At 34.6% G+C, this 27,968-nt stretch overlaps 1 protein-coding gene across 1 annotated transcript in view; it reads right to left on the bottom strand.

The window, feature by feature from the left end:
• The window catches only part of ROBO3 (roundabout guidance receptor 3), a 255,098-nt gene that overhangs the window by 29,306 nt on the left and 197,824 nt on the right, over window positions 1–27,968 (bottom strand). The window contains exons 10-20 of the mRNA XM_053690485.1: window positions 22,586–22,667; window positions 20,194–20,362; window positions 13,616–13,782; window positions 12,250–12,371; window positions 10,716–10,932; window positions 8,639–8,763; window positions 7,098–7,269; window positions 6,062–6,250; window positions 4,739–4,762; window positions 4,600–4,642; window positions 1,532–1,680 (exon numbers count right to left, since the gene is read on the bottom strand). Of these exons, the coding sequence (XP_053546460.1) occupies window positions 1,532–1,680; window positions 4,600–4,642; window positions 4,739–4,762; window positions 6,062–6,250; window positions 7,098–7,269; window positions 8,639–8,763; window positions 10,716–10,932; window positions 12,250–12,371; window positions 13,616–13,782; window positions 20,194–20,362; window positions 22,586–22,667 (1,459 nt within the window). The remainder of the gene's footprint in view (window positions 1–1,531; window positions 1,681–4,599; window positions 4,643–4,738; window positions 4,763–6,061; window positions 6,251–7,097; window positions 7,270–8,638; window positions 8,764–10,715; window positions 10,933–12,249; window positions 12,372–13,615; window positions 13,783–20,193; window positions 20,363–22,585; window positions 22,668–27,968) is intronic.

Genomic DNA, 27,968 nt, shown 5'->3' with positions numbered 1-27,968 from the left:
CCATTTGAAAAATAAAGGTGTTTTCTGCAGTTTTTGCCATTACTGTTGGGAAACATATATAAGAAACCTGAAATTATCTGAAGCCTTTAAGTTAAATATATAGGTGGATTCAAGGTAGCATAAAATACATTTTAAATATGATACATCTAACACTTGTTTTCAGATTTTTTTTGTTCAGTTGCTGATATATTATGACAAATCTTTTCTGCTCTGCAGTCTTTGTGCATATGGTTTGCCATAATGGGCTTTCATAAAATAGCTTGTCTTGGTTATGCTGTCAGCTCAGACATGATCATAAAAACCTCTGTAAATGTTATTAAAAAACATGAGCCAAAGTTCTTCAGTTTAATTATTGAACAGATGTATGAGGTCCGCATATGCATAATCCTCACCTTTTATTTAGTATGATTAGTTTAAAGCAGCCGTCGGTACATGTAGGGGGTGCAACATGACTATTTCACTATAAATTGTGCCAGATAAATTTTGCATGCTATGGAATGATAGAATATCTGCTATTGATGCATTTTTAAGTAAATAATAGATATATGCACAGACAAAAAAAAATAATCTATCAGATGACATTTAAGTCACTCGGAAAAAATAATATTTCATTTAATCCAAAATTAGATCATGGAGTTGTTTGGTTCAAGTTTGTTAATGAAAATTCCTTCCTTCCTATGGGGAAGTCTTCATTGCAGCAGAAAAGCAGCTAAACAGCAGCTGAAACGTAAAGCTAATATAGTAGCTACTGCTGCTGCTACAAGCAAGTAGAATCATCAATTTAATTTTTTTTTAATGGGTTTAGGATTGTCAAGAACAAAAGTTTACATACTTATCAGCTGACACAGGAACTAATTAACTGACAAGGACATTGGGTGTAAAATTGAAAATTTAAATCCTTTTACCTCTGCACAAATGCCTTTTCTGCACGAACAAATTTACTATAATTTTTGTGTTGTATGCAGCTATTTGTGTGTTTATTGGTTAAAGGGGGTGATTGTTTTGTGTTTTTAAACTTTTTAATTTTTATTTATTTGCATTCATCCAAATCTGAATGTGCATGTCTTGTAAATAATTTTTGAGGCTCTTTTATTAAAATTGATATACATTGGCAACACACCATTCAACCATCTCACACTCTTTGGAAGGGATGGATTTATTAGAGACTCTAACATTGTTTCTATGTGTGGTTGCTAGTGCCTTCATTTAAAAGGATCAAATTAAAGTGAATGCAAGGACAAATCAATGTATTATACTGAAAATCAGAGTCACATAAATCATAGTTTATTGAACAGTAGGTAACAATAAAACAATAAAAAAGTATTTTTTTATGAAATGGTAACAAAGATAGGATACAGCTAATATTCACATGATTATACCAATACAATCCTAATTACTAGCTCCAAAAATTAGATAATATATTTTCCAGTTGCAAATTCTATGTAAATGACAAATGGAGAATGAACTTGATAGGAATTTAAAAAGTCATCAAATTCTTTGTTGTCCTATCAAGTCAAGAGTTATTATTTACCATTATAATATCTTTCTGAAGGATTGTGATTCACAGTGCAACAGTTAGCTGATGTGTCTTTTGGTTTTCCATTACGAAGTAAGTTGGTTGCTGGCCAGGAATCTGCAAGCCATGGGTAGTTAGATGCACTTGTGGCGAGCATTCCTGGTCTTGGGAAAAGAAAGACAAAATAACATTACTAGTCACTGCAAGCATTCAAACGTTTACAAAACTGCAGTTTAAGAATACAGGATTGTACCAGTTCTAATGTAATATACACTAACAGTCAATTTTTTTTATTTAAAGGTAATAATTTAAACATAGGCTCTTATCAGAGCTGCAGTCATCAATGTCTCTAAAGGACTGCCTACTATGTAATCATGCCTTCCTCTCTCCCGCCTCTCCCCCCTTCACTCCATCCTAAATGCCTCTGCTAGGCTAATACACCTTTCCCGACGATCTGTATCCGCTGAACCCCTCTGTGAGTCCCTTCACTGGCTCCCCATTCACAGCAGAATTAAATTCAAAATTCTCACTCTGACCTACAAAGTCCTTACCAATGCAGCCCCCCCATACCTGTCCTCACTCATCAACAAATATACACCAGTCCGTCCCCTTAGAAACAACAACGATCTACTCCTTGCCTCTGCTACCATCACCTCCTCTCATGCTAGACTACAGGACTTCTCTTGTGCGGCACCAACCCTCTGGAACGCACTTCCTCGAGCTGTCAGACTTTCCCCCAACCTCTCCTAAAGGACTGCCTACTATGTAATCATGCCTTCCTCTCTCTTGCCTCTCCATCCTTCAATCCATCCTAAATGCTTCTGCTAGGCTAATACACCTCTCCCGATGCTCTGTATCCACTGCACCCCTCTGTGAGTCCCTTCACTGGCTCCCCATTCACAGCAGAATTAAATTCAAAATTCTCACTCTGACCTACAAAGCCCTTACCAATGCAGTCCCCCCATACCTGTCCTCACTCATCAACAAATATACACCAGCCCGTCCCCTAAGAAATAACAACGATCTACTTCTTGCCTCTTCTACCATCACCTCCTCTCATGCAAGACTACAGGACTTCTCTTGTGCGGCACCAACCCTCTGGAACGCACTTCCTCGAGCTGTCAGACTTTCCCCCAACCTCTCCTCCTTTAAACGCTCCCTAAAGACCTTCTTGTTCAGGGAAGCCTATCACCAAATCAGTAACTAATGAATTCCACTTGCCTAATAGTTGCCCTCATCTAACTCCATACTAACATCATTCCCACCTTTGCAGTCCCCACCTCCTGTTTCTCACCCTCCTACCCATTTAGATTGTAAGTTCCCACGGGAACAGGGCTCCCAATTCCCCCTGTATTTGTTTGTTAAATTTTGTCTGGTTTCTCATATTGTACTGTCATTTTACCTTTGTTACCCATGGACAGCGCTGCAGAATCTGTTGGCGCTTTATAAATAAAGAATAATAATACTTGATTTTACAAGGAACAGTTATACATATTAATTAAACCTCCTAATTGAAATTAAAATGTAATTAAAAAAAAAGTGAATCCATCATTCTCATCTGAGAAACCTGTCACTTTAAGCACTGAGTTGTGTCCTTATGCCATTTCTTATTAAATAGATCTATTTTTTTCTCAGTAGGGCAAAGTACAGCTTTATTATATATTTTACCGGCAGAAAACACAAAATTCTCACTTATGAGATCTGACTTTCATTTATAATGTTTCTCTTTCTCTTTATCCTACTGAGAACATCATAATAATTGTCTCAAGACTCAGAAGCTTATAAGAAAGGATAAAGTACGAAGCAATGTTAGCACTTTCCTTCAGGTGCTTGTTGCCAGCCCCGGTTCTCCCAAACCATGTATAGAAGCAGAAAGTGTTGAAAGTGGCTGCGCTGTGTCACCTCCAGGGAACCAAGCTGCCCACGTAATCTGAGTCAACCTTGTTCCTTTCACCTCCAAAATAAAAGAGCTCACAATAGTGTATCAGATTTCAGACAATGTGGTAGGCGCACAAACTGGTTATACTCACGAGATTGCAGTTAAAATAAGCCTTTTATTAACAAATGGTTATCATTTGTTCCAGAAATTGTTTTAACTTTAAGCTCTTGATAAAGGCTTCTTTTAGCCGAAACGCGTTGAGATGTATTTTAAATAAAACCTGAAGCTGCACCTGAAGACACATTTGTGATGATTTTAATAAAGGGCTTATTTTAACTGCAATCTCGTGAGTATAACCAGTTTGTGCGCCTACCACATTGTCTGAAATCTGCTACACTATTGTGAGCTCTTTTATTTTGGAGGTGAAAGCAAAAAGGTTGACTCAGAGGAAGTAAGCAGCTTAGTTCCCTGGAGGTGACACAGCGCTGCCACTTTCAACACTTTCAGAAGCTTATCAGAACAGCTTGGGATGTTATTTTATAGAGCTACATACCAATATATTTTAATTTTTTTAAAAGAGACAGTGTAAAGGAAAATGGTATCAGTATATTTTAGTTTCTATTCGAAAACTATTTGGATAATACTGTACTAAAGAAAAATGCTTCTTATAAAAGCTACACTCATTTAATGATAGTTTATTCCTGTGCACATTATCTGTGGAGTATACAGTCATAGTTCATGTGCACCCAGAGCTTGCCAACCAATATTTGTCACCAAGTCACTGGGAAAAATAAAGCAAAAGGGTGAAAAATGGCTCCACAGTGAAGGAAACAAATAAAAAAGAAAGCACAAAAATTTCAAGTTATCTCTTTGGGGTAAATTTATTAACTGTCAAGCGGACATGATTTGCTCTAGCATACGCTGTCCGCATTTTAACATTGCACAAGTTTTTCTGGTAAAATGCTTGTGCAATGCCGCCCCCTACTTACTGGCAGCTGCTAGCAGGGGCTGTCAATCATTCCGATCAGATTGGGACAGTTTAAGGAGCAGTGGTCTTATAACCAATGCTTCTTAACTTCTGTTTCAGGCTGGGCCTCCGAAGCATCATCTACTGCTTAAGAAATGGAGCCCTATGTGTTGTTTAGGATGTTACTCGTGTACACAACTGTTGCAGAGTTCTACATTGGGTTTACTGTTTTATTACCTTCCAGTGATATGACTTGATCCCTCTGTATGTGGAAAAGACACTAAAAAAAACAAAAAGGCATTTATATAAATATAAGTACATTTTAAATGGTAACAAATAAAGTGATAATTAAAAGTAAAAATAAAATAAATAATACCTGCTGGAGTGTAGGCAAATGAAGCTATAAAAAAGAAAGAAAAAAATATGTATTAGTAATAAATAAAATAGGTCTATTCACAAATGTTCAGTAAGCATTGTGGGAAAAAAATTGAGAAAAATAAATATTCTCCAAGTCTGTTATTCACAAAAGAGTAATTGCAAAGTAGCTCAGCTCTTAGAAAAAGTTGGTTCAAGAAGGTTTTGACTTTTAGCTGACCTGAAATGTCCGTCTAGAACCAAAGTTACTCAGTTTTTGGAAAGTCTTACTTTTGAAAATATATCCCAAAATCCACAGTGAGCAAATTTACACTTTAATATTTGTTTATATATTTTTTATAAATATTAACTTTTTTTACCTATATTGCTAGCTTTAGTTACTTGAACAAAAATGGTAAGCTGTGATGGCCAGTTTGGATTAAGCTGTATGGTACAAACAAAATAAGGCACCCCAGGGAAATGATTCAGGCTACAGTGCTTTTCATCATCCAAATGTTCTGTCTTTCAGGGACAAGTAGAGTTTACATTTTAAGGTAAAGAAAATGACTGTCTCATTTTTCTGTTAAGTCCATCCCTTAAAGGGACAGTCTAGTCAAAATTAAACTTTCATGATTCCGATAAGGTATGCAATTTTAAACAACTTTCCAATTCATTTTTTTCATTAAATTTGCTTTCTTCCCTTTGTGGTATTTTTGAAAAGCTAAACCCAGGTAGGCTCAAACTGATTTCTAAACCGTTGAAAACTGCCTCTTAGCTCAGAGCATTTTGAAAGTTTTTCACAGTTAGACAGTGCTAGCTCATGTGTGTCATATAGATAACATTGTGCTCAATCCTGTGGAGTTATTTAGGAGTCTGCACTGATTGGCTAAGCTGCATGTCTGTCAAAAGCACTGAGATAAGGGGGCAGTCTGCAGAGGCTTAGATACAAGGTAATCACAGAGATAAAATATATATTACTATAACTGTGTTGGTTATGCAAAACTGGGGAATGGGTAATACAGGGATTATCTATATTTTTAAACAATAAAAATTCTGGTGTAGACTGTCCCTTTAACAAATAGGCATTCTAGCAAACCAATGGCATAATGAGATCTCCTATTGACAAGCCATTCCCTGAAAACGTATAGACGAATATTCACTAGGGATATTTCTAGTATTTAGAAATCTCTCTACCTGTAATACCAAATATTAAAAAAATACAATACAACAAAACAAAACAAAACAACAGACAGTATTACTAACTAACATTTTGCAACATTTGGCTGTAAAATTGCCTGGAGTAGAAATATAAATAAACCATCAGTTTCTCTTAAAATAATCTTACCTGTATAATGGCTTAGCTCTTTTCTCTTCTTACGCCGACAATAGATCCAGACACTAAAGCACATTAGGATTACCCAGCATGCTCCACCAATGCCAGCTATGAATGCTGGTTGCTTGACAACATCTGTGATTTGTTCTGTCAAGCTGACATTTTCACCATTTCTAATGGGCACTTGTTCTGAAGATGGCTCTGAAGAGGAAATTGATCAAGATAAGATAATGTTTCTGGAAAAACATTTTTCTAACAGGAAACAGGAGGCACAGCATAAATGACAGCAAAAATATCAATTGGTAAAATGTTCAATTAAAGGGACACTGAACCAAAAATCTTTCTTTCGTGATTCAGATAGAGCATGCAATTTTAAGCAACTTTCTAATTTACTCCTATTATCAATGTTTCTTCTTTCTCTTGCTATCTTTATATGAAAAATAAGGCATCTAAGCTTTTTTCTTGGTTCAGAACTCTGGACAGCAGTTTTTGATTGGAGGATGAATTTATCCACCGATCAGCAAGGACAACCTAGGTTGTTCACCAAAAATGGGCCGGCATCTAAACTTACATTTTTGCATTTCAAATAAAGATACCAAGAGAATAAAGAACATTTGATAATAGGAATACATTAGAAAATTGCTTAAAATGTCATGCTCTATCTGAATCACAAAAGAAAAAATTTGGGTACAGTGTCCCTTTAATTATATATTTAAATTGTCAATAAGCTGTTGGATTCAGTTTTTTTGGAGTTAGAGGATTTGCTGTAAACAATAAATACAGTTTTGTTTTGTTAAACTCTCTGGTACACTGTTAGATTATGAATGGCACTAGGGAAGTTGAGTTGCTTTTGAATGCAGGCTAACACAAAATGTGTACTGCAGATCACAGTTAGGAATTGAAATATGTTAATCATCAAGGAAAATAATTCAAATAATTCAGTTTGAATCTCAATTCTAAATGTGTGAACATGGTATTGTTTATACAAAGTAGTTCAAATGTATTGTCATATGTGTCAACTTTTAAAATGTATTTTCTTAGAACTTACTTATCTGAATGGTTATTGGCTGACTTTTAACTCCAAAGCCTGCGCTTGTTGAAGCAGCAACCTCAACATGGTAAGGAACTCCTGGAACAAGACCCCTTATAACAGTTGAATGGATTGTCCCATCCACAGTTTTGTTAATATGAAATCGCGTTTCATTCCCCAAGCACCAGATCTAGGATAGAAAGTAATACATTTGTTATATACAACAACTTATAACTCTATACTGATGAGAGCTGAATGAGATCTATGATGGGAAGCAATACATTTGTCAGTTCTATAAATCAATTTAAAAATTGAAAATTAATGAGCTACTGGATAAAATGTATATTCTGAACCAAGTTATAAGTTAATCATTCCAAATCTATATGAAAAAAGTCTGAATTAAAAATGTGTAACAAAAAAATGGAAACTTTTTTTAATGAATTTTCATAAATAAAAATGAATTCCCTTATGATCAAGCAGAAAAATAAAAAAAGGTTATTTTTGGCATTAACTGTAACTTATTATACTGCAGGATTTATAAAATTACCCTACAGTATGCCACTCTTGATCTGTGCATAGCTTCTAAATATTTGCCCCAAACTAATCACATTAAAGAAAATGACAAAAAAATCAAGAATTTTCAAGAGGTATGTTTTTGGACTACAAAACAATGCACGTTTTGCTAATAAAATTACAGTGTTAAAGGTATTGTATACAGATGTTTTATAATGCAGTTTAATTCCGGTTATATACTATGCACATATAAAAACAATGCAATTTTATCGTAAAATACATACAAATACATATGAAATGTAAGATACACTTCAATAAAATTTGACTTGTATTTTAACAGTTTATGAATAAAGCTATTTCAAAAACAATCTATTTTTACATCTTTATACTATATATCTTAATTATTTTATTAAAATTGATCGCTATAATAAAAAAAAATATGAACAGATAAAACTTATATCAGTAATTCTACTTTTAAAAAAAAGCCAATTTTTTTAGCCACACCTACGTTTTATGAAACCTTCCAAACCAGGGGCAGAACTACCATTGGTGCAACAAGCGCAGTGGCACCAGGGCTCAAGGGCTAGGTGGGGCTCATAGAAGTCAGTCTATACAAAAGACATGTGCAGAATGTGCACAATCCTAATGCAGGGGAGCCTTTTATTAGTGCAGTTAACAGGTACATCTATCTATCTACACTCAAAATTATTATAAATAATGTTTTTTATTATGAATGCTTACTACTGAGTTACTTTTGGGAAGCACCAAAAAATGTTTGCACCAGAGCCCTTTGTTGGGTAGGCTTGCTACTGTTTCTAACAACAGCAAGAGCTCCTCAATACCTATTGAGTAGTCTCCTAAAGAGGCAGGTTTCCCTCATTGGTTTAAATGAACATAACGAGATGGAATTAAAGAACAGCAAGATATCCGTAAAAAAAATAACAAACCTTATTGCTTTCCTAATCGAAGCGTCCCTCAACAATTTTGAAATTTGTTTTCAAGTGGATGTTATGAAAATAGAAATGAACAAAAATGTAAACTCTTACCCTATAATCCTGAATAATTCCATTTTGATGCTCGACTGGAGGTGGTTCCCAAGAAATGCTAATATTTGTGCTGTTGTTTGTTCCTACAGTTACCACGGCTACAGACTGTGGTGGTGCACTTGGAACTGTAATAGATTTTCAAAAACAAATTTGTTAATGGGCATTTTAAAAATAGTAGTTTATTACCAAACAGAACTAAATAATCTGCACAAAATATTTTAAGAAATGGCAATTCCCTCCAATTTACAGAATATCTCCCACAATATCATTATTTGCTAAACACAAGCATTATGCATAAAGTTTTACAAAAGGGATACTTCAAACATGGTAATAGAAATTAAATAAAAACAATATTAAAATGTCACTATAATTCATAAAAAAAATAGGGCATATATTTATTCAATTGGCTGATTGCATATTCTGCGAATCGCTCCCAAAAATGGCAATACTAATCAATGGAAGTGGTAGTGGATTTGAGTCAGATATTGTAATAAACTGACACAACATATTGTTATTATTAATCAATCTTTTACAAGTTTTGTAAAATTACTAAAATGTTTCTAGAATCTGAAACCTATAAGAAATAGTTACCCAGCCCATGCAGTAAAACTGTTTACATAAACTAAGAGTAACTCCAATATGTGATAAATGGTTATGCATACAGCATTTTTTTCCATTTTTATTCATCTTCTCCAGATATTTAATGGAAAGCTGGATGTCTAGGCAGACACTTAAGGTATACTTAAGTGAGGAACTGTCACAGAAAAAGCGCCATCTATTATTGGAAAGAAATGTACAATTCAAAACTATAATTGTCAAGGGACATTTAAGTAAATCATTTTTCCAAGATGATGTGTTTGAAAAATCTTGCACACCCAAACCTGTCAAGTTGATAGCAATTTCCATAGCTTTCACATTACTACAAAGCCCATATAGAATATTTTATTAACATCAATATTGCTTTATAGCCCCCCCATTAAAATGTCTGAAAAATATGTATTCATAGATGTAATACTGGCACAAAGAAAAAAAATGGGAATTAAGAATGTTAAAATTATATTTACTTAAAGAATGTTTGATCAATTTATATTCTATCTAAGATATTTTAGATAAAAATGCAAATTAGAAATAATTATTTCAGTTATTTTATAGAATATGGAAATATGACAAATGAATGAAAAAATACAACACTCCTGTTTCTCATTTTCTTTATCCATCTATTTAGTAAAATATAATTTCTTTATAAACCAATCATTTTATCAGGGTTAAACAAAATACTATAGGCACTATTTCCTTCATCATACATACCAGTGACTACACATTTGTAATGATGAATAAACAGAAAGATAAAGACATACAAAAACGAAATCAACTACTATACAAAATGATATGTAGAACTGTAGAATGAAGTGAGTCAGTATTAACTAATGCAATTAATATACAATTTATTAGGAAGCTCCTTAACACCCTATATTACATGATGTGACTGATACAATTGTATAATAGCTGCATTTTTTTACTTGTTTCCAATGCTCATCTGTAAATTCTAAATTTTCACAACCTCTGTATTGTCATGTTTTAAACATCCCATTTATCAGCAAGTATAAATACTTATTGTAATTTAAAAAAACTAATCTTTCTGGCCTCACCACCTACGGTTTTGTATTTTAAAATTCAGATAGATTATTTTTCTTGATAGTGTTCCTTTTTTGACAACTATTGAACACGTATACAACTAGCCACTGTCTTAAAACATGCTAGATAAATCAGTCTAAGGTGACAACATAATCCCCAATAACCTTAAAACTTACTAATATATTTTCCTTTATCTCAGTTTAATCTCTCATTCGTGGCTTACATAGCAGGAGAAGCATTTTGATGCTCACTCCAATAATATACAATCAGTATATTCTAATCACTAGCATATTTTTTATGTTAAAACTCAAGAGCTTTCCAGTTATCTGGACAAGTGTTTTGGTTGAGCATTCTTCTGTGCCTGCAATACACAACAATGAACTTCCATCAACAGGAAAGCATTCTTGTAACACATTTTATAATTTCCCTGTGGGCATATTACCTTCTTCAGGTGTCCGTATCAAAAGCACTTCACTGTCCATGCCTTGAAACTCATCAAAATAAGGACGTATCTTGATTTCATATTCTGTGCCTTTTTTAATGTCCACAAGGATGGCAGTGCGTTCTGATGGGGATTTTACATCCTGTACAACCCAAACGCTGGATTTTGGACGATACATAACCCTATACCCTTGGATAAACTGAGCCTGACGATCCACCTAAAGAAAGGGAAAAATATTGAAGCAAGATATGCACATTGAAAATAAATAGTCAAGTTAAATCAATAGTTGTGACAAGGTGAAAAAAGTTTAACAGAGAAAAATTTGAATATAGGTCACCTATGTATTTAATTTTTTTAGAATGCACCTATAAAAATACATCTGGTATAACAAGCACCTCCATATATGTGTGTGTGTGTGTATATGTGTGTGTATACTAAGCATTTATTACTCAATTACATAAAAATTAGGAAACATTATAACTTGTATGTTGTAAATTAACATATTTTGTAATGTATGACATAAAAATATAACTATCTGTAGTTTTACTTAGCATTTTTAATTTCTATCATATATTATTTGTGTAAAAAAAAAAACATTGTGGCATATTCTGTTTTTTTTTTTTTTTTTATAGCATGTTACCAGGAGCTATTTCCTACCATTTAATGTAATATAAAAACTGTCATTTATTTTTTAGAAACCAGAACAAAATGTGTGGGGGTTTAAATCAAGGAAATTAATTGTTGTTCTCTGATTGGTTAAGCTTACTATTTGTTACCAACAGCAACAAGCTTTAGAGATGGTTGTTGCCCACAGCAACATGTCAAAATAAAACATTGATTTAAAATATCCTATTAGGAATGCCTTTTGCTTGGGGTCCTTCATCTGGGGCATTTTAAAACCTTCCATCTTAGATAATTGCAGGCATTTACATTGTCTGTCCTTCCCCTAAGGCTTTAAGTTTAAATGGTGATTTTTTTCTTTTCATTTTAAAAACAAATAATAAGCACCTCACCCATATATACACACAGCGTACATTATATAATTATATATATATATATATATATATATATATATATATATATATAGTTAATTTTTATACATATATATAATTAGCAATCCTTAGACTCATTAACAATACAACACTGGTGTCTTTGCCTTGGTATAATGATAAAAAATTAGTTTATAGCTTGACTTAGGTACTGGTCGATGATTCAGTCCCAAATGTGATTATTATATGTAGTTCCACACAATTATCTTTCCCTGGCATCTACAAATATGTATTTGTCAATCAGTATTCTTATTAGTTCCTCAATGTAATATATACTGTATTTGTTAACTCCTGGTTTATATCTTATAAAATACAGATGTGCAGACACAGTCTAATTAACTGTGTTTTTGTCAATGTCAAGAAATCAAACAATAATTCAACTCCTTGCCATACTGATGAGTATATATATATATATATAAATAACAACAACAATAAACTGAAAAGTAAACTAAAAACATCATTCTAATTGTTCAAATGTAACTTACAGTCCATGTAACCTGGACAGTTGATGATGTAAGTATGACCGGTTTTTGAAGTTGGACTACAACCTCCCCTAGCTCCCGTTGCACTTGTCGATGATCAACACCTTGCCTTGTGGGGCTTACATCTACAAAACACATGTGATATTGATTACAAATTTACTGTATAACAATAACTATAAAGCTTGATTTGAAACATAAAATAAAATTAACCCAACAACACCAACCAGGAATCAATCTTTTAAAAGATAAATTTCATGAATTGTGAAAAAACTAGTTTGTTGATTTGTTTTTTTTTTTTGTAGAAAATAGCTGGTGATACCTTTATTACATTAGCATAAACTAATTAGACGTTTTTTTCAGAAAGTAAAACCTTAATTTCTTATAATTAAATCCCATTTTACAAAGTAAGATTGCGAATTCTGAATTCTCATGAGAGCTATGTAGTAGACAAAAGCCTAGAAAAAATATATTCAATACAGCTTTACATAAATTGTAATGATGACATAATTTTGATATATCCATCACTACAAAACTAAATATATCAAATAAAGGCACATTTTTAACAATGTTCTTTGAGAAACTTTAAAGGGGCAGTAAACCTACAGAATAATGTTATATAATTCTGCATAAAGTGCAGATTTATATAACATTAGCTTAGTACTAAGTTTATACAACAAAGTGTTCCTGAGATTTTTTTACTACAAAGTTTTGCAGAATGGCGCTCCTGCGGGTCTGTTTTTTCTTAAGCGCATTGCGGGCACGCTGTCTGGTCTCAGCGCGCCCGTTCGCGACATTCAAAGGAATGTAGCTCACTCCTGCTATGGTCTGGTAGCGTGAGCGAGCTAAATTCATTTTAATTGCGCGATCGGGCGCGCTGTGACCAGACAATGTGCCTGCGATGCGCTTAAGAAAAAACAGACCCCTTCAGTAGAGCCAGGAGTGGCATTCTTCAAAACTCAACTTCATAGTAAAAAATCTCAGAAACATTTTATTGTATATACTTGGCGCTAAGCTAATGTTATATAATTCTGCACTTTGTGCAAAATTATATAACATTATTTTGTAGGTTTACTGCCCCTTTAAACTATGTAATCTAGACATACTGTATGTACATTCTTAACTACTTGATTAACAATAAATACACATTTTTACCACCCTGTGGTCACTATTGTGATTAGCTCCCCAGACGCCCCATTAGAGCGGGTAGCACAGCTTCTGATTGGATGTTCCACCATGTCTTGCCAGAAATATTATTAGGTTATATGCAGCCAGTAAACAATCACATGATGTCTCTTGCAGGAAATTTGGAACTGTAGTTTCAATGTTGTTCTTGCAATAAACAAATAAACAGAACCTTTATTTAACTTACCTTGTGTACGAACAGGTTCTGAAATTGGACTTGGGTCACTGAGACCATAAGTGTTCATTGCGCGGATGATGAAAAGGTAAATAGTGTTCGGATTTAATCCAACTACTGTATGTTTTTCCACTTTAACATTGTCTGCAACGGTTTGCCAGGTGCTACCTGACGACTGGCTGTATTGAAGAGGAAACAGATAAGGTGACTGTTATTATATTGGATAGCACAATTATCAAGTTCTCAAAACATTTGAGCAGAATTAGATACTCAATCCCAGTATCCACTCAAAAAAGCAAAGTCCCTTTGTGACAACAGTGCATATAATATGCTTGAACAAAGACTAAATATCAAGGGTTGGCAGGCTGCTTGCTAGCTACAATAGATATCAGAGAGTGCATGTCTCTCTGTCGGAAAACAAGTAATAATCAGAGGGTGCTCCTTGATAATGTCTTTGAGTAATGTCAGTTTGTGTTTGCGTTGTCAAGGGAAATCCTCATATTTCACTATTTCTTTCAATATGACAGCAGGCTTTCTATGCTAGCTGTGTGGCAGATTCCAATTCATAGTCATAAAATGACCTTTTTTTTTCTTTTTTCTTTGAATGTATTGTAGACTGAAGTGTTTATCTTAGGGCAGATACCTTATGAATGAAAAATGTAGTCACTGCTTTTTTTTAGTTGTTGCTTTCAACCAACTTCAATGGCATATTCAAACAAAGCATTATCTTTTATCCTTCAATAAATTCAATATCGGCATCTGTGTCCATAATGACAACACTAAAGGGACATCAAAAGGACAAAGAAAGTGGGGATATTTAACCCTAACAGAAAGATAGGAATACAGTTAATACATTGAAACATCTATTTATCTGTAAATCTTCAAAGTGATATTGGCACTTACCCTAAGCCCAGGGAGCCAAGCTGGGTTCTAAGTAAAACTTTCATTTTTATTCTTTTCTTTTGAACTGGTAACCAAAAATGGTCTTCAGGTGGTATAGGAGTGTGTTAACATTAACCCCTTTCGTTACGCCGGCATCTGCCTAACTTAAGAACGTAAACATAGGGCCAGAAAGGAAGTCACATGATTGTCACTGCAATTACGTGACTCCAAAGAGTGCTTATTGGCTCCTAGGGGACTTCCTGTGCTGCTAGGTACATCCCCCAGTCAGATACACCGAAGTTTCTTCAAGGGGAGAAGGACATCACAAAAATTAGAATGTTCCATGCCGTCCTAACGGCAATAAAGCTTAATGCTTTTAGGATGGCATGAAATGTCCTAACAACTTCTATGGGTTAAGGTTTAACAAATATGTTTTTTAATAAACATAATGGATAAGTCTATTGATAGCACTCTGTTTGTTTTTTCATTTCTATATCATTTTAAAGGGACATAAAACCCCAACATTTTCTTTCATGATTCAGATAGAGAATATAATTTTAAACAACATTCCAATTTACTTCAATTATGTAATTTGCTTCATTCTTTAGATATCCTTTGTTGAAGAAATAGCAATGCACATGTGTAAGCCAATCGTACGAGGCATCTATGTGCAGCCACCAATTAGGAACTACTGACCATATCTAGATATGCTTTAACAACGAATATTAAGAGAATGAAACAAATAAGCTAAAAGAAGTAAATTAAGTAAAATCAACTCTTGATCGTTAGTGGATTATAATGGCCTTCTCCATATAACTTTGCTATTTTTAAACTATTACTTAATTTTTTATTTTTTTTTAAAAAGTCACTAAGAAAAATAAATCTAGGTCTGAAGTTATAGCAAAATTATACACTTATGAGCAGTTTGCATATAAATCCAGTGTGTTTTTTACAATCCTTTCTATAGTCCAGACACACTTTCTGATTTATAGTGCAGCTTTCCTGTCTTGGGAGTTTGCAAAAGTTTTGCCGTGTCGACCCAACCATTCACCACCTGAGCACTCTATAAATCTCTGAAAACACCAAAGCAGATGGCTTCAGCTGGCCCTGTGATATGTACACTAGCACCCTGGCATATATACTCAGAAAAAATGTTTGCAAAAAAAATATTGGATATAGAGTAACTCAACACCAGCAAAAGCTGTTTGAATTTTATTTTTTTTAAGTATTTTAAAAAAACAGTTTTTAAAGAATTAAAAGCTGTTTTTTGGAAAGTGATTATTATATTACAAATTATAGGGTAAAAAACATTTTGCTACTATGTAGAATTTGCAGATTTTAAAAAATATATATATATATATATATATATATATATATATATATATGTGGATATATCATATACACAAACAATTGCATTTAGTGTTTACAACAGCAGACTTAAATCAAAATGCTTTATGCTACTAAAAAAGATATATAAATGTCAACCAAATATATCTTTTAAAATTAAAAACAGAACATTATTAAACAACAAACTGATAGTTTGAATGATGGTTATCTTTCAGTTGCCTGCAACAACACATATTTTGAAAATTATAAAATATGCATTTTAGAAAGTCTTCCTTTGCTGTAATGGATGACCGTTTTTGTGTCAGAAACATTGGCAATCCTAAAATAAGCTTTTTATTACAGTAGGGTATATACAGTGGATATAAAAAGTCTACACACCCCTGTTAAAATGTCAGGTTTCTGTGATGTAAAAAAATGAGACAAAGATAAATCATTTCAGAACTTTTTCCACCTTTAATGTGACCTATAAACTGTACAACTCAATTGAAAAACAAACTGAAATCTTTTAGGTAAAGGGAAATAAAAATAAAAAACTAAAATAATATGGTTGCATAAGTGTGAACACCCTTAAACTAATACTTTATTGAAGCACCTTTTGATTTTATTACAGCACTCAGTCTTTTTGGGTATGAGTTTTTCAGCATGGCACATCTTGACTTGGTAAGATTTGCCCACTCTTCTTTGCAAAAACTCTAAATCTGTCAGAATGCAAGGGCATCTCCTGTGCACAGCCCTCTTCAGATCAACCCACAGATTTTGAATTGTATTCAGGTCCGGGCTCTGGCTGGGCCATCTCAAAACTTTAATCTTCTTCTGGTGAAGCCATTCCTTTGTTGATTTGGATGTATGCTTTGGATCGTTGTCATGCTGAAAGATGAAGTTCCTCTTCATATTCAGCTTTCTAGCAGAAGCCTGAATGTTTTGTGCCAATATTGCTGGTATTTGGAACTGTTCATTATTCCCTCTACCTTGACTAAGGCCCCAGTTCCAGCTAAAGAAAAACAGCCCCAAAGCATGATGCTGACACCACCATGCTTCACTGTGGGTATGGTGTTCTTTTGGTGATATGCAGTGTTGTTTTTGCGCCAAACATATCTTTTGGAATTATGGCCAAAAGTTCAATTTTGGTTTCATCAGACCAGAACATCTTTTGCAACATGCTTTTGGGAAACTTCAGATGTGTTTTTGCAAAATTTAGCCGGGCTTGGATGTTTTTATTTGTAAGAAAAGGCTTCTGTCTTGCCACTCTACCCCATAGCCTCTTGGCAGCCTCCCAGACCAGTTTTCTTCTCGTCTTTTCATCAATTTTGGAGGGATGTCCAGTTCTTGGTAATGTCACTGTTGCACCATATTTTCTTCACTTGATGATGACTGTCTTCACTGTGTTCCATGGTATATCTAATGCCTTGGAAATTCTTTTGTACCCTTCTCCTGACTGATACCTTTTAACAATGAGATCCCCCTGATGCTTTAGAAGCTCTCTGCGGACCATGGCTTTTACTGTAGGATGCAACTAAAAAAATGTCAGGAAAGACCTACTACAACAGCTGAACTTTATTTGGGGTTAATCAGAGGCACTTTAAATGATGACAGGTGTGTACTGACTCCTATTTAACATGATTTTGAATGTGATTGATTAATTCTGAACACAGCTACATCCCCAGTTATAAAAGGGTGTTCACACTTATGCAACCATATTATTTTAGGCCTAGATTTGGAGTTTTGCGTTAGAAGGGGTGCGTTAGCTACGCATGCTTTTTTTGGCCGCACCTTTTAAATACCGCTGGTATTTAGAGTTCACAGAATGGCTGCGTTAGGCTCCAAAAAGGGAGCGTAGAGCATAATTTACTGACACTGCAACTCTAAATACCAGCAGTGCTTACGGACGCGGCCAGCTTAAAAAATGTGCTCGTGCACGATTCCCCCATAGGAAACATTGGGACAGTTTGAGCTGAAAAAAAAACACCTGCAAAAAAGCAGCGTTCAGCTCCTAACACAGCCCCATTGTTTCCTATGGGGAAACACTTCCTAAGTCTGCACCTAACACCCTAACATGTACCCCGAGTCTAAACACCCCTAGCCTTACACTTATTAACCCCTAATCTGCCACCCCCGCTATCGCTGATACCTGCATATTTTTTTAAACCCCTAATCTGCCGCTCCGTACACCGCCGCAACCTACATTATCCCTATGTACCCCTAATCTGCTGCCCCTAACACCGCCAACCCCTATATTATATTTATTAACCCCAAATCTGCCCCCCACAACGTCGCCGCCAGCTACCTACAATAATTAACCCCTAATCTGCCGACCGGACCTCACCGCTACTCTAATAAAGTTATTAACCCCTAATCCGCCTCACTCCCGCCTCAATAACCCTATAAGAAATAGTATTAACCCCTAATCTGCCCTCCCAAACATCGCCGACACCTAACTTCAATTATTAACCCCTAATCTGCCGACCGGACCTCACCGCTACTATAATAAATGTATTAACCCCTAAAGCTAAGTCTAACCCTAACACCCCCCTAAGTTAAATATAATTTTATTCTAACGAAATAAAATAATTTTTATTAAATAAATTATTCCTATTTAAAGATAAATACTTACCTGTAAAATAAACCCTAATATAGCTACAATATAACGAATAATTATATTGTAGCTATTTTAGGATTAATATTTATTTTACAGGCAACTTTGTATTTATTTTAACCAGGTACAATAGCTATTAAATAGTTAAGAACTATTTAATAGCTACCTAGTTAAAATAATTACAAAATTACCTGTAAAATAAATCCTAACCTAAGTTACAATTAAACCTAACACTACACTATCAATAAATTACTTAAATAAAATACCTACAATTATCTACAATTAAACCTAACACTACACTATCAATAAATTAATTAAATACAATACCTACAAATAAATACAATTAAATAAACTAACTAAAGTACAAAAAATAAAAAAGAACTAAGTTACAAAAAATAAAAAAATATTTACAAACATTAGAAAAATATTACAACAATTTTAAACTAATTATACCTACTCTAAGCCCCCTAATAAAATATCAAAGCCCCCCAAAATAAAAAAATGCCCTACCCTATTCTAAAATTAAAATAGAAAAGCTCTTTTACCTTACCATCCCTTAAAAGGGCCATTTGCGGGGCATGCCCCAAAGAATTCAGCTCTTTTGCCTGGAAAAAAAAACATACAATACCCCCCCCAACATTACAACCCACAACCCACATACCCCTAATCTAACCCAAACCCCCCTTAAATAAACCTAACACTAAGCCCCTGAAGATCTTCCTACCTTATCTTCACCACACCGGGTATCACCGATCCGTCCTGGCTCCGATGTCTTGATCCAAGCCCAAGCGGGGGGGGGGGGGGGGCTGAAGACATCCATCCTCCGGCTGAAGTCTTGATCCAAGCGGCGGCTGAAGAAGTCCATCTTCGGGCAGAAGTCTTCATCCTATCCACCTATCCAGGCAGAAGAGGACATCCGGACCGGCAAACATCTTCATCCAGGCGGCATCTTCTATGTTCTTCCATCCAATGACGAGCGGCTCATCTTGAAGACCTCCGGCGCGGATCCATCCTCTTCTTCCGACAACTAGACGACGAATGAAGGTTCCTTTAAGGGACGTCATCCAAGATGGCGTCCCTCGAATTCCGATTGGCTGATAGGATTCTATCAGCCAATTGAAATTAAGGTAGGAAAATTCTGATTGGCTGATGGAATCATTATTATTTGTTCTATGTTATGAAAACAGATGTTGACAGACTTGTGGAGACTTGTCCACCAATACAAATGTGGTAGTTGCCCTTGTCAGCCAATAAACAGTGAAAACCAATGTAAACTATCTGAATCATGAAAGTTTAATTTTGACTAGACTGTCCCTTTAACTTTCGTTTCAGGTGAGTCTGAAGCAATGGGCCTCTGAAGCGGCAACCACGGCTTGATAAATGGAGCCCATAGAATTATTGTATAGATTATTGTATAGACCATTAACACATCTAGGCAAATATCCCAAGTTGCTTTTTTTCCCCAGAAGTATTCTGTGTACATTGTTATCAATGCACCAGAGAACTCTGGGTAAAATATCCAAATCAGATATAGAATATCTCACAGAGATCCCCTTTATGGAGTAAGTACAGCAAAAAAACAAACCACTTCTGGACAGCTGTTTTGAGTGTGATTGCGAATGAATAAATTTGAAACAGCTGTCCAGAAGTGGTTTGGTTTTTTTGCTGCACTTACTCCACAAAGGGGATCGCTGTGGTTGCAAATATTAAATATAGAACTAAAAAAAAATGTAATTAATCTGCATATTTAGAAATAATGAAACTGTACCTAAATGCTTCAATGATATAGGAAGTGATTAGAGTGTTCCCTGCATGAGAATTGGGCTGCCATGTCAATGTGACACTGTTCTTGGTGACATCAATAACGACAGGTTTCGATGGTGACCCAGGGACAAGATTTTGCTCAGAAAGTTGCACATGTATTGGTGCGCCATTTTCTAGAAAAACAGAAAGCAGAACATTAATCTACTCATTAATCTTCAAATAGGTTACAAGCGGTTTTTTAAAACTTTCAAAACAAAATGTAAGTAATAACAACAACAAAAGAAAATATGAGGAATAATTCTATGGAAAAAAGTTTTTTTTTTTTTTTTTTAAGGGTATGACAGAAAGGAAATGGACCATAGAAGATAGCAGAACCCCAGACGTACAAATGAAGGTAGGGGTAATTGACCCCTATTGGCTGAATGGAGTTCAGGTTAAGGACAAGGGGGCGTGGCTGGAAGAGAGGTTTTAAAAGCGTTGGTAGTATAGTGGATTCGCGCTCTTTTTAGTCACTTACCTGATCCGGAGAAGAACGGCTTAAGTGCCCCCCCTCCCCCCACCTTTTTTTCTTCTTTGTAAAAAAATAAAATAAAAAAATAAATAAAAATAAAGTTCATTGTATAAAAATAAATAAATAGTTTAAAAAAAAAAAAAAAGAAAATTAAAAGGGTAAATGTGTGAATATGGTTGTCGCAGCAGGGATGGGGTGCTTGCCCTGGGTGATGGCTTACGCCATGGTTGGGGTTCATGGTACCTCCTGTTGGGATAGGCAGGAGAGGTGATTTTCATGGGGAGGCGTGCCTTATGGGTGCAGGCACGGAAAATATTAATTTGGTAGGGCAAGCCCTGGTTTTATGGTTTTAAGTTTTAAGATAAGTTATTTATGTTGTTAATATTAATAAAATATGCTGCAGCCTTTTTTACCCCAACTCTGGTGTTTGTGTTTGATTTGGGATTGGTTTGTTGGGGTGGCGGAATGAATAGACAATTTGGGGTCAACAATATGATAAGATAATCATAAAATGACTAAAAAAAAAGCAACAACCAAGTTGACATAATTTACTAATGGAAATTTTGAATTGTCTATTAGCAGAATTTGTATTGTCTTACAGTACTGGGACATACTACTTGAGAAGTCTCTATAGTATTTGTAATCTCATCTCCTTTGCTGTGCCCTGTTATGGACAGATTTAAATGAGTTCCTAAAATAAACTAGCAAATCACAGTGTAGGGTGTTGCAGGGTTAATCTTCTTCACTTCAGCTCCCCAAGGGTCAATGGAAAGAAACAACATTTTCAGAGGAAAATCAAAGGAAAAGTGGGCAAATTATTAAAGGGATAGTATACTGTAAAATATTTTTTCCCTTAATGTGTTTACAATTGCTTTTTTTACCAACTGCAGAGTAAAAAATGTATGAAAATTAGCTTTTTAAGGTTTATTTGTGTATATTAAAGCTCTGATTTTGTGTTTTGAAACCACAACCTAATAAAATGGATTGAGCTTGTAGGTATAATCAGATCTCATTACTTTATCACATTGTGTACATATACCTGCTTCTTTATCTTATATCTGTCCATAAACCAATCACCAATACTTGGAGATAACAATGGAAAAAATCAACATTTTATTACCTTATCTCTGCTATATCCCACTGGAAGTGTAATTTCTTCTGCGGGCTGTGTTTACAAAGCTTATCTATAGCTTGGACCTGCGGCCACAAACTTTCAGCATAGGTGGGGATACCACAGGCTAAATCAACTATTTCAAATGCCAATATAAGTGTAAAGGAGCTACTTGTAAACAATTTAATATACTCCAGCAGGTAAAGTGGATCATTGGGAACAAATTAAAGGGTAGAGAAATTTTGAGTAAACTGTCCCTTTAATATATGTACACAGCCAATTCAATTTTCTTATATGTAATTACCAAACATTTAATGTAAAGTGAAATATTGAGTTTTAATGCTACTTTGAGTAACTATATCAATGTCATTAAGAATGTTGAGTTGTATCGACAGCCATGCTTATGTTACAAAATGTGAGATAATGAGAATGAATTGCAAACCATCATTAATTAGAGAGATTCCCTTTGTGTGAGGAATCATTTGTCATAACTAAAAGCAAATCTTTTCCTGGATGTCTCTTCAAAAGAATTGGTTCTTCTGGACAAAAATAAATAAATCCATGTGTATTAGATAAAGACTGACACAATATAACGGAAAACACTTGAATTCTGACAATGTGACAGGAAAAAAAAAGCCCTGAGATGTTTACAGAGAGGTCAAGCCTCTTGCGTCTATAAATAGCACAACTGCTGTGCAAAACCTGCGACAGTTTCCTGAATACTGATCAGTATATAAGAAGATCACAGCTACAAATACAGAAGTCTCAATTTACCTTGAACTTCAAGGTATCCGCTCCATGTGGTCTCTCCAGTTGAGCTTGTAGCTACACAAGCATATATGCCAGAATCTGACACCTGAAAACAAAAAATACTGTAAATATTCTGTCACAAACATTAGCACACTAGATAAAAGAAAACATTTGTGCACCAATTAAAAAATAAATAAATTATGAATGTCCTTAAGCTTTCTTCAATGTGTAAATGCACCATTAGTTTCAGAAAATATCAAAAGTCTGCAGAAATCAAAGTTCACACTTACTAAGAATTAATACACAAATTTAGCTACATTTATACGTACGTTACAGTTTTTTTTCACTATTCTGTTCCCTACAAAGTTCTCTTATCTGGTTTGCACTTTTATACTGCGCAGCAAACAATAAACACGACACTAAAGGAGGACCACCCTTAGCATTTTTGGGGCCCAGGGCAAGACATAATTGTGAGGCCCCTCCACCTAACTCTTAATTGCCCTTACCATTTATGCACTGCCCCCTGTATGGCCCACCCTTGTCCCAGCATTCAGTGTTTACAAATAAAAACACTATGGGCTCTATTTTGCAATAGCCGAACGTACAGATCGGTTTCAGGTTTGCTCATTTGAACCTGCAAATTATATTAAATGAAGCAGCGGTTTAAACTTAGAGTTAGCTGATGTGATTTACAAGGCCTACTCTCACAGACCTGTGCAAGGGTAGGGGAGTGGCTTAAATATGTGGAACAATTGTGCCCCATAATTTGTGAAGAAATTCAGACAGGTTCACAATATGTGAACCCTGTCCATTCACAAATTGATAAATCAAGTCCTTTATTACACTTACTCATAACATAAACACTTCTTCATAAACTAAATACAGAATGTACATTGCACCGTCTCATTTTGTCACCCCTCGTGACAGAGCAGTGCTTACGCAAATAGTTAAAGTTAGTTCCAGAGTAGCAATACACATCTGAGGCCTAGCTGAACACCTGGTGAGCCTTTGATAAAGCAGATGCGAAACGCGCGTCAGGCGTTCGCACTGCTCCCTGCTTTGTGTCTCTTGATTGTTATTTTCCTTATGCCGCTTTAGTATATACGTGGTCCGACTTTCAAAACCCTGTTGAATATAATTTAATTTATTAACAGTTTAAAGAGCCTTGGGTCACCTTTATTTAACGTTATCTTACGGTATTAAAATGGTATAACACAGCCATTTTGGCTGTTGTTTTGATAGACTAATTAATGCCCTGGCTACTAACACTCTGATATTCTCCCTATATTGGGAATTATATTCATTGTGGTACTAACTGGTAGTTATAGGTATCTCCTTAACAGTAACTATCCACACCTTTATAGACACCAAAGGGAACATTTGATTATTAACTAGTTACCATTCTCGTACTGCCATAGAGCATACTTTGCTACTCTTTTAGGTTAATTTGAACTTAATGTTATCTTTTTAATTTTCTAACAGTTCTCAATAGCCTGTGGGTTACCTTCACCTTTATTTAACGGTATTAATTGGTACAACACAGCCATTTTGGCAGTGATATTGATAGTTCAACTGGTGCCCTGGCTATTAATATACTGATATTATTCATTAGTGGGAACTAGATTTAATATGTTACTAACGGATAGTTAAAAGTTTTTCTATTAGCAGTAACTTGCTTACATGCCTCACATTGGTATTAAAGGTATCCAACAACCACTTTGGATTTGGTATTGATAGTGGAATATATTTTTCAGACTCTGCCTCTTATACCATTGAGATCATCTTAGTTACTAACGAGTATACTTTTCTACCACTCAGGGTTATTTGAATATGTTAATCCTTTAACACAGTCGGCTTTAGGACACTATAGTTACTGGCTTGACACTCAGGGAGCAGTACATATAATATGTAATTTTTCATTTTTATTTTTTTTTGTCTGTTATTTATGTAAATTGTGGTGTTATTTCAACACCCACTTATTTTAATACAGTTATAACATTAAAAGTTAAGTTTTAAATATCCCATTCTCCTCTCCTTTCTTACCAATTTGTTTGGATGAACTACCCTCTTACAGTATTTGTGTGTCAATATAGTGTTTCTTTTCTTTCTTTTGTTTACATCGGAGGCCTAGCTGAACACCTGGTGAGCCAATGACTAGAGACATATGTGTGCAGCTAGCAATTACCAGCTAGCTCCCAGTGGTGCACTACCACTATCTATGTATGCTTTTCAACAAAGGATACCATGAAAAGCTATTTAATAACTTTCCATCTAAATCTTAAAAGTTTAAATTTGACTTTTATATCCCTTATATATGAGGCTTTTTTCCAGAAAAAGAAAAAAATTCAATAACTGCACTAATGCCCTACCACTTCTGAGAACATTGATATTTCTGCTCACGTATAAAGCAAACTTCAAATAAAACAACACAATGGTATCATAAAATGGCTGATTAATGAATACTCACTAATGTGTCACGGAAACATAAATTTCACTTCCACTATTGTACATTAGGTATTCCTAATCGATTGTATTATTAATAAATATAAAGCAATTATGCTACAATCAAATATTTTATTAAGTGCTCACATCTATTTAAGATCTATGCTCTGTACTTTCTTTGTATTTTTATGTACTATTCTGGGTGTTATTAAATAACTAAATAAGTATGCTGGAAACTAAAATCTATAGTAAATAAAGAGGATTCATGTGTTGGAAGGTCTGGTGTACTGAAATCAATTTCAGAAATTCATAAATGTCACTCATAGGTTAAAACACAGTCCAGAGTTCGAGCAATTACAATTTAATGAGTGCCATTCTCATTCTGCTCTTTCAGTTTTGCATCCAGTTTGCTGGTTGTATTCCCGAGAGTTAATGCTGTTGTGTTTAACATCTTATACAGCAAAAGCAGGGCAAAGGAAGTTGCAGATACAGCTGACTGATTCAATAACAGCTGTTTATCATATTTCTTAACTATAATAAGCTGCAGCAAAGATGTACTGAGAACAAAAAATAATATATGTTGAGCAAAATATTTAATACACAAACTAGATTTATAAAACATAATTAGATCATTTTATAATTGCAGCTTCCTACTGCATGCTGATCTCACTTTGCTGAAATTTTCATTTTGTTAAATCTCTATCTGTCTATCTAATCTATCTATCTATCTATCAATCATCTATCGATCTATCTATCGAATCTGTCTATCTAATCCATCTATCCATCTAGTTTATCTCTCTATTTTATCTATCTAATCTGTCCATCTATCTAATCTATTTTATATATCTATCTATCATCTATTTTATCTATCTAATCTGCCTATCTGTCTAATCTATGTAGTTATCTATCTGTCTATCATCTATTTTATCTATCTAATCTGCATATCTATCTTATCTATTTTATCTATCTATCATCTGTCTAATCTGTCTATCTAATCTGTCTATCTATCTAATCTGGCTATCTAATAAATCCATCGGTCTAATCTATGTATCTATCTAATCTGTCTATCTAATCTATCTCTCTATCTATCTAATCTGTCTATCCATTTTAACTATCTAATCTATCTATCTATATATATATATATATATATATATATATATATATATATATATATATATATATATATAATCTGTCTATCTAATCTATGTAATCTATCTAATCTATCTATCTAATCTGCCTATCTATCTATCTATCTATCACACATATTCTCAATACAAGCTGTAATTGGTCATATAATACCTGACAACTTTAATCAGTCATTACTAAACCGAATAGCTAGTCACAAAATCAAATCTTATGGTTGGTCAAATAATGGTCCAAACCTAGATAAATAAACATCCAGATTTACTATTTATAGCGTAGAAACATAAAATAAAGAAAAACACCAAAGAGGATTAGAGAACCTTCTTTTTGTTTATTCAAGGCATACTGTAATAAATATGACTGATTATTTTCCCTTTTCCTGTATTGTAATGATACTGTTGTATAAAAGGAAAAGCTCCTGTCTGTATTTTATATTCATATACTGTCTTATTTAGCTACATTACTATAATTAAAAAAAAATTCAGTACGCAGCTCAAATCTACTTTCAAGACACAATAAGTCATTCAGAAGTCTTAATATAACCTAACATTAAAAAGGAATTTCTAATTGCGAAAAAAAATGGTATACAATGTTAATATTTTCATAGATACTGAGAGAGATGTACTAAGGATTAATTTTACTGAAAAGAAAACTCAAAATAATAATTATAATAAATATTTGGTGCTGATTGAATGGCTAAAACGAAGTATCCACAAGAACACAAATATAATGAATATGAGACGTTGCAATATAAGACACCTAAAAGTATGGAACACTCAGATTTAAAGTGTCGTAATCAGTGCCAAAGTGCAGAGTAGACAGATACAAGTGAAAAATTGTGATAAAAAAGACCTCCAAAAGCTAGACCCCGGTATCCTAAACTAAGATGTAAAACAAAGCAATTAATGAACTAACGGCTAGATTTGGAGTTTTGTCGGTAACGACCCGAAAAACTAACGACGGCTTTTTTCTGGCCGCACCATAAAAATAACTCTGGTATTGAGAGTCCACAAAAAGGCTGCGTTAGGCTCCAAAAAGGAGCGTAGAGCATTTTTAACGCAGCTTCAACTCTCGATACCAGAGTTGCTTACGCAAGCGGCCAGCCTCAAAAACGTGCTCGTGCACGATTCCCCCATAGGAAACAATGGGGCTGTTTGAGCTGAAAAAAAACCTAACACCTGCAAAAAAGCCGCGTTCAGCTCTTAACGCAGCCCCATTGTTTGCTATGGGGAAACACTTCTACGTCTGCACCTAACACCCTAACATGTACCCCGAGTCTAAACACCCCTAGCCTTACACTTATTAACCCCTAATCTGCCACCCCAGCTATCGCTGACCCCTGCATATTATTATTAACCCTAATCTGCCGCTCCGTAAACCGCCGCTACTTGCATTATCCCTATATACCCCTAATCTGCTGCCCTAACATCGCCGACCCCTATATTATATTTATTAACCCCTAATCTGCCCCCCACAACGTTGCCTCCACCTGCCTACACCTATTAACCCCTAATCTGCCGACCGGACCGCACCGCTACTATAATAAAGTTATTAACCCCTAATCCGCCTCACTAACCCTATAATAAATAGTATTAACCCCTAATCTGCCCTCCCTAACATCGCCGACACCTAACTTCAATTATTAACCCCTAATCTGCCGACCCAATCTCGCCGCTATTCTAATAAATGTATTAACCCCTAAAGCTAAGTCTAACCCTAACACTAACACCCCCCTAAATTAAATATAATTTAAATCTAACGAAATTAATTATCTCTTATTAAATAAATTATTCCTATTTAAAGCTAAATACTTACCTGTAAA

The sequence above is a fragment of the Bombina bombina genome, chromosome 8, assembly GCF_027579735.1.
Source record: "Bombina bombina isolate aBomBom1 chromosome 8, aBomBom1.pri, whole genome shotgun sequence".
Classification (NCBI taxonomy): domain Eukaryota; kingdom Metazoa; phylum Chordata; class Amphibia; order Anura; family Bombinatoridae; genus Bombina; species Bombina bombina.
Note: the sequence above shows the minus strand (reverse complement) of the source record. Positions and strands in the feature narration are given on the sequence as shown.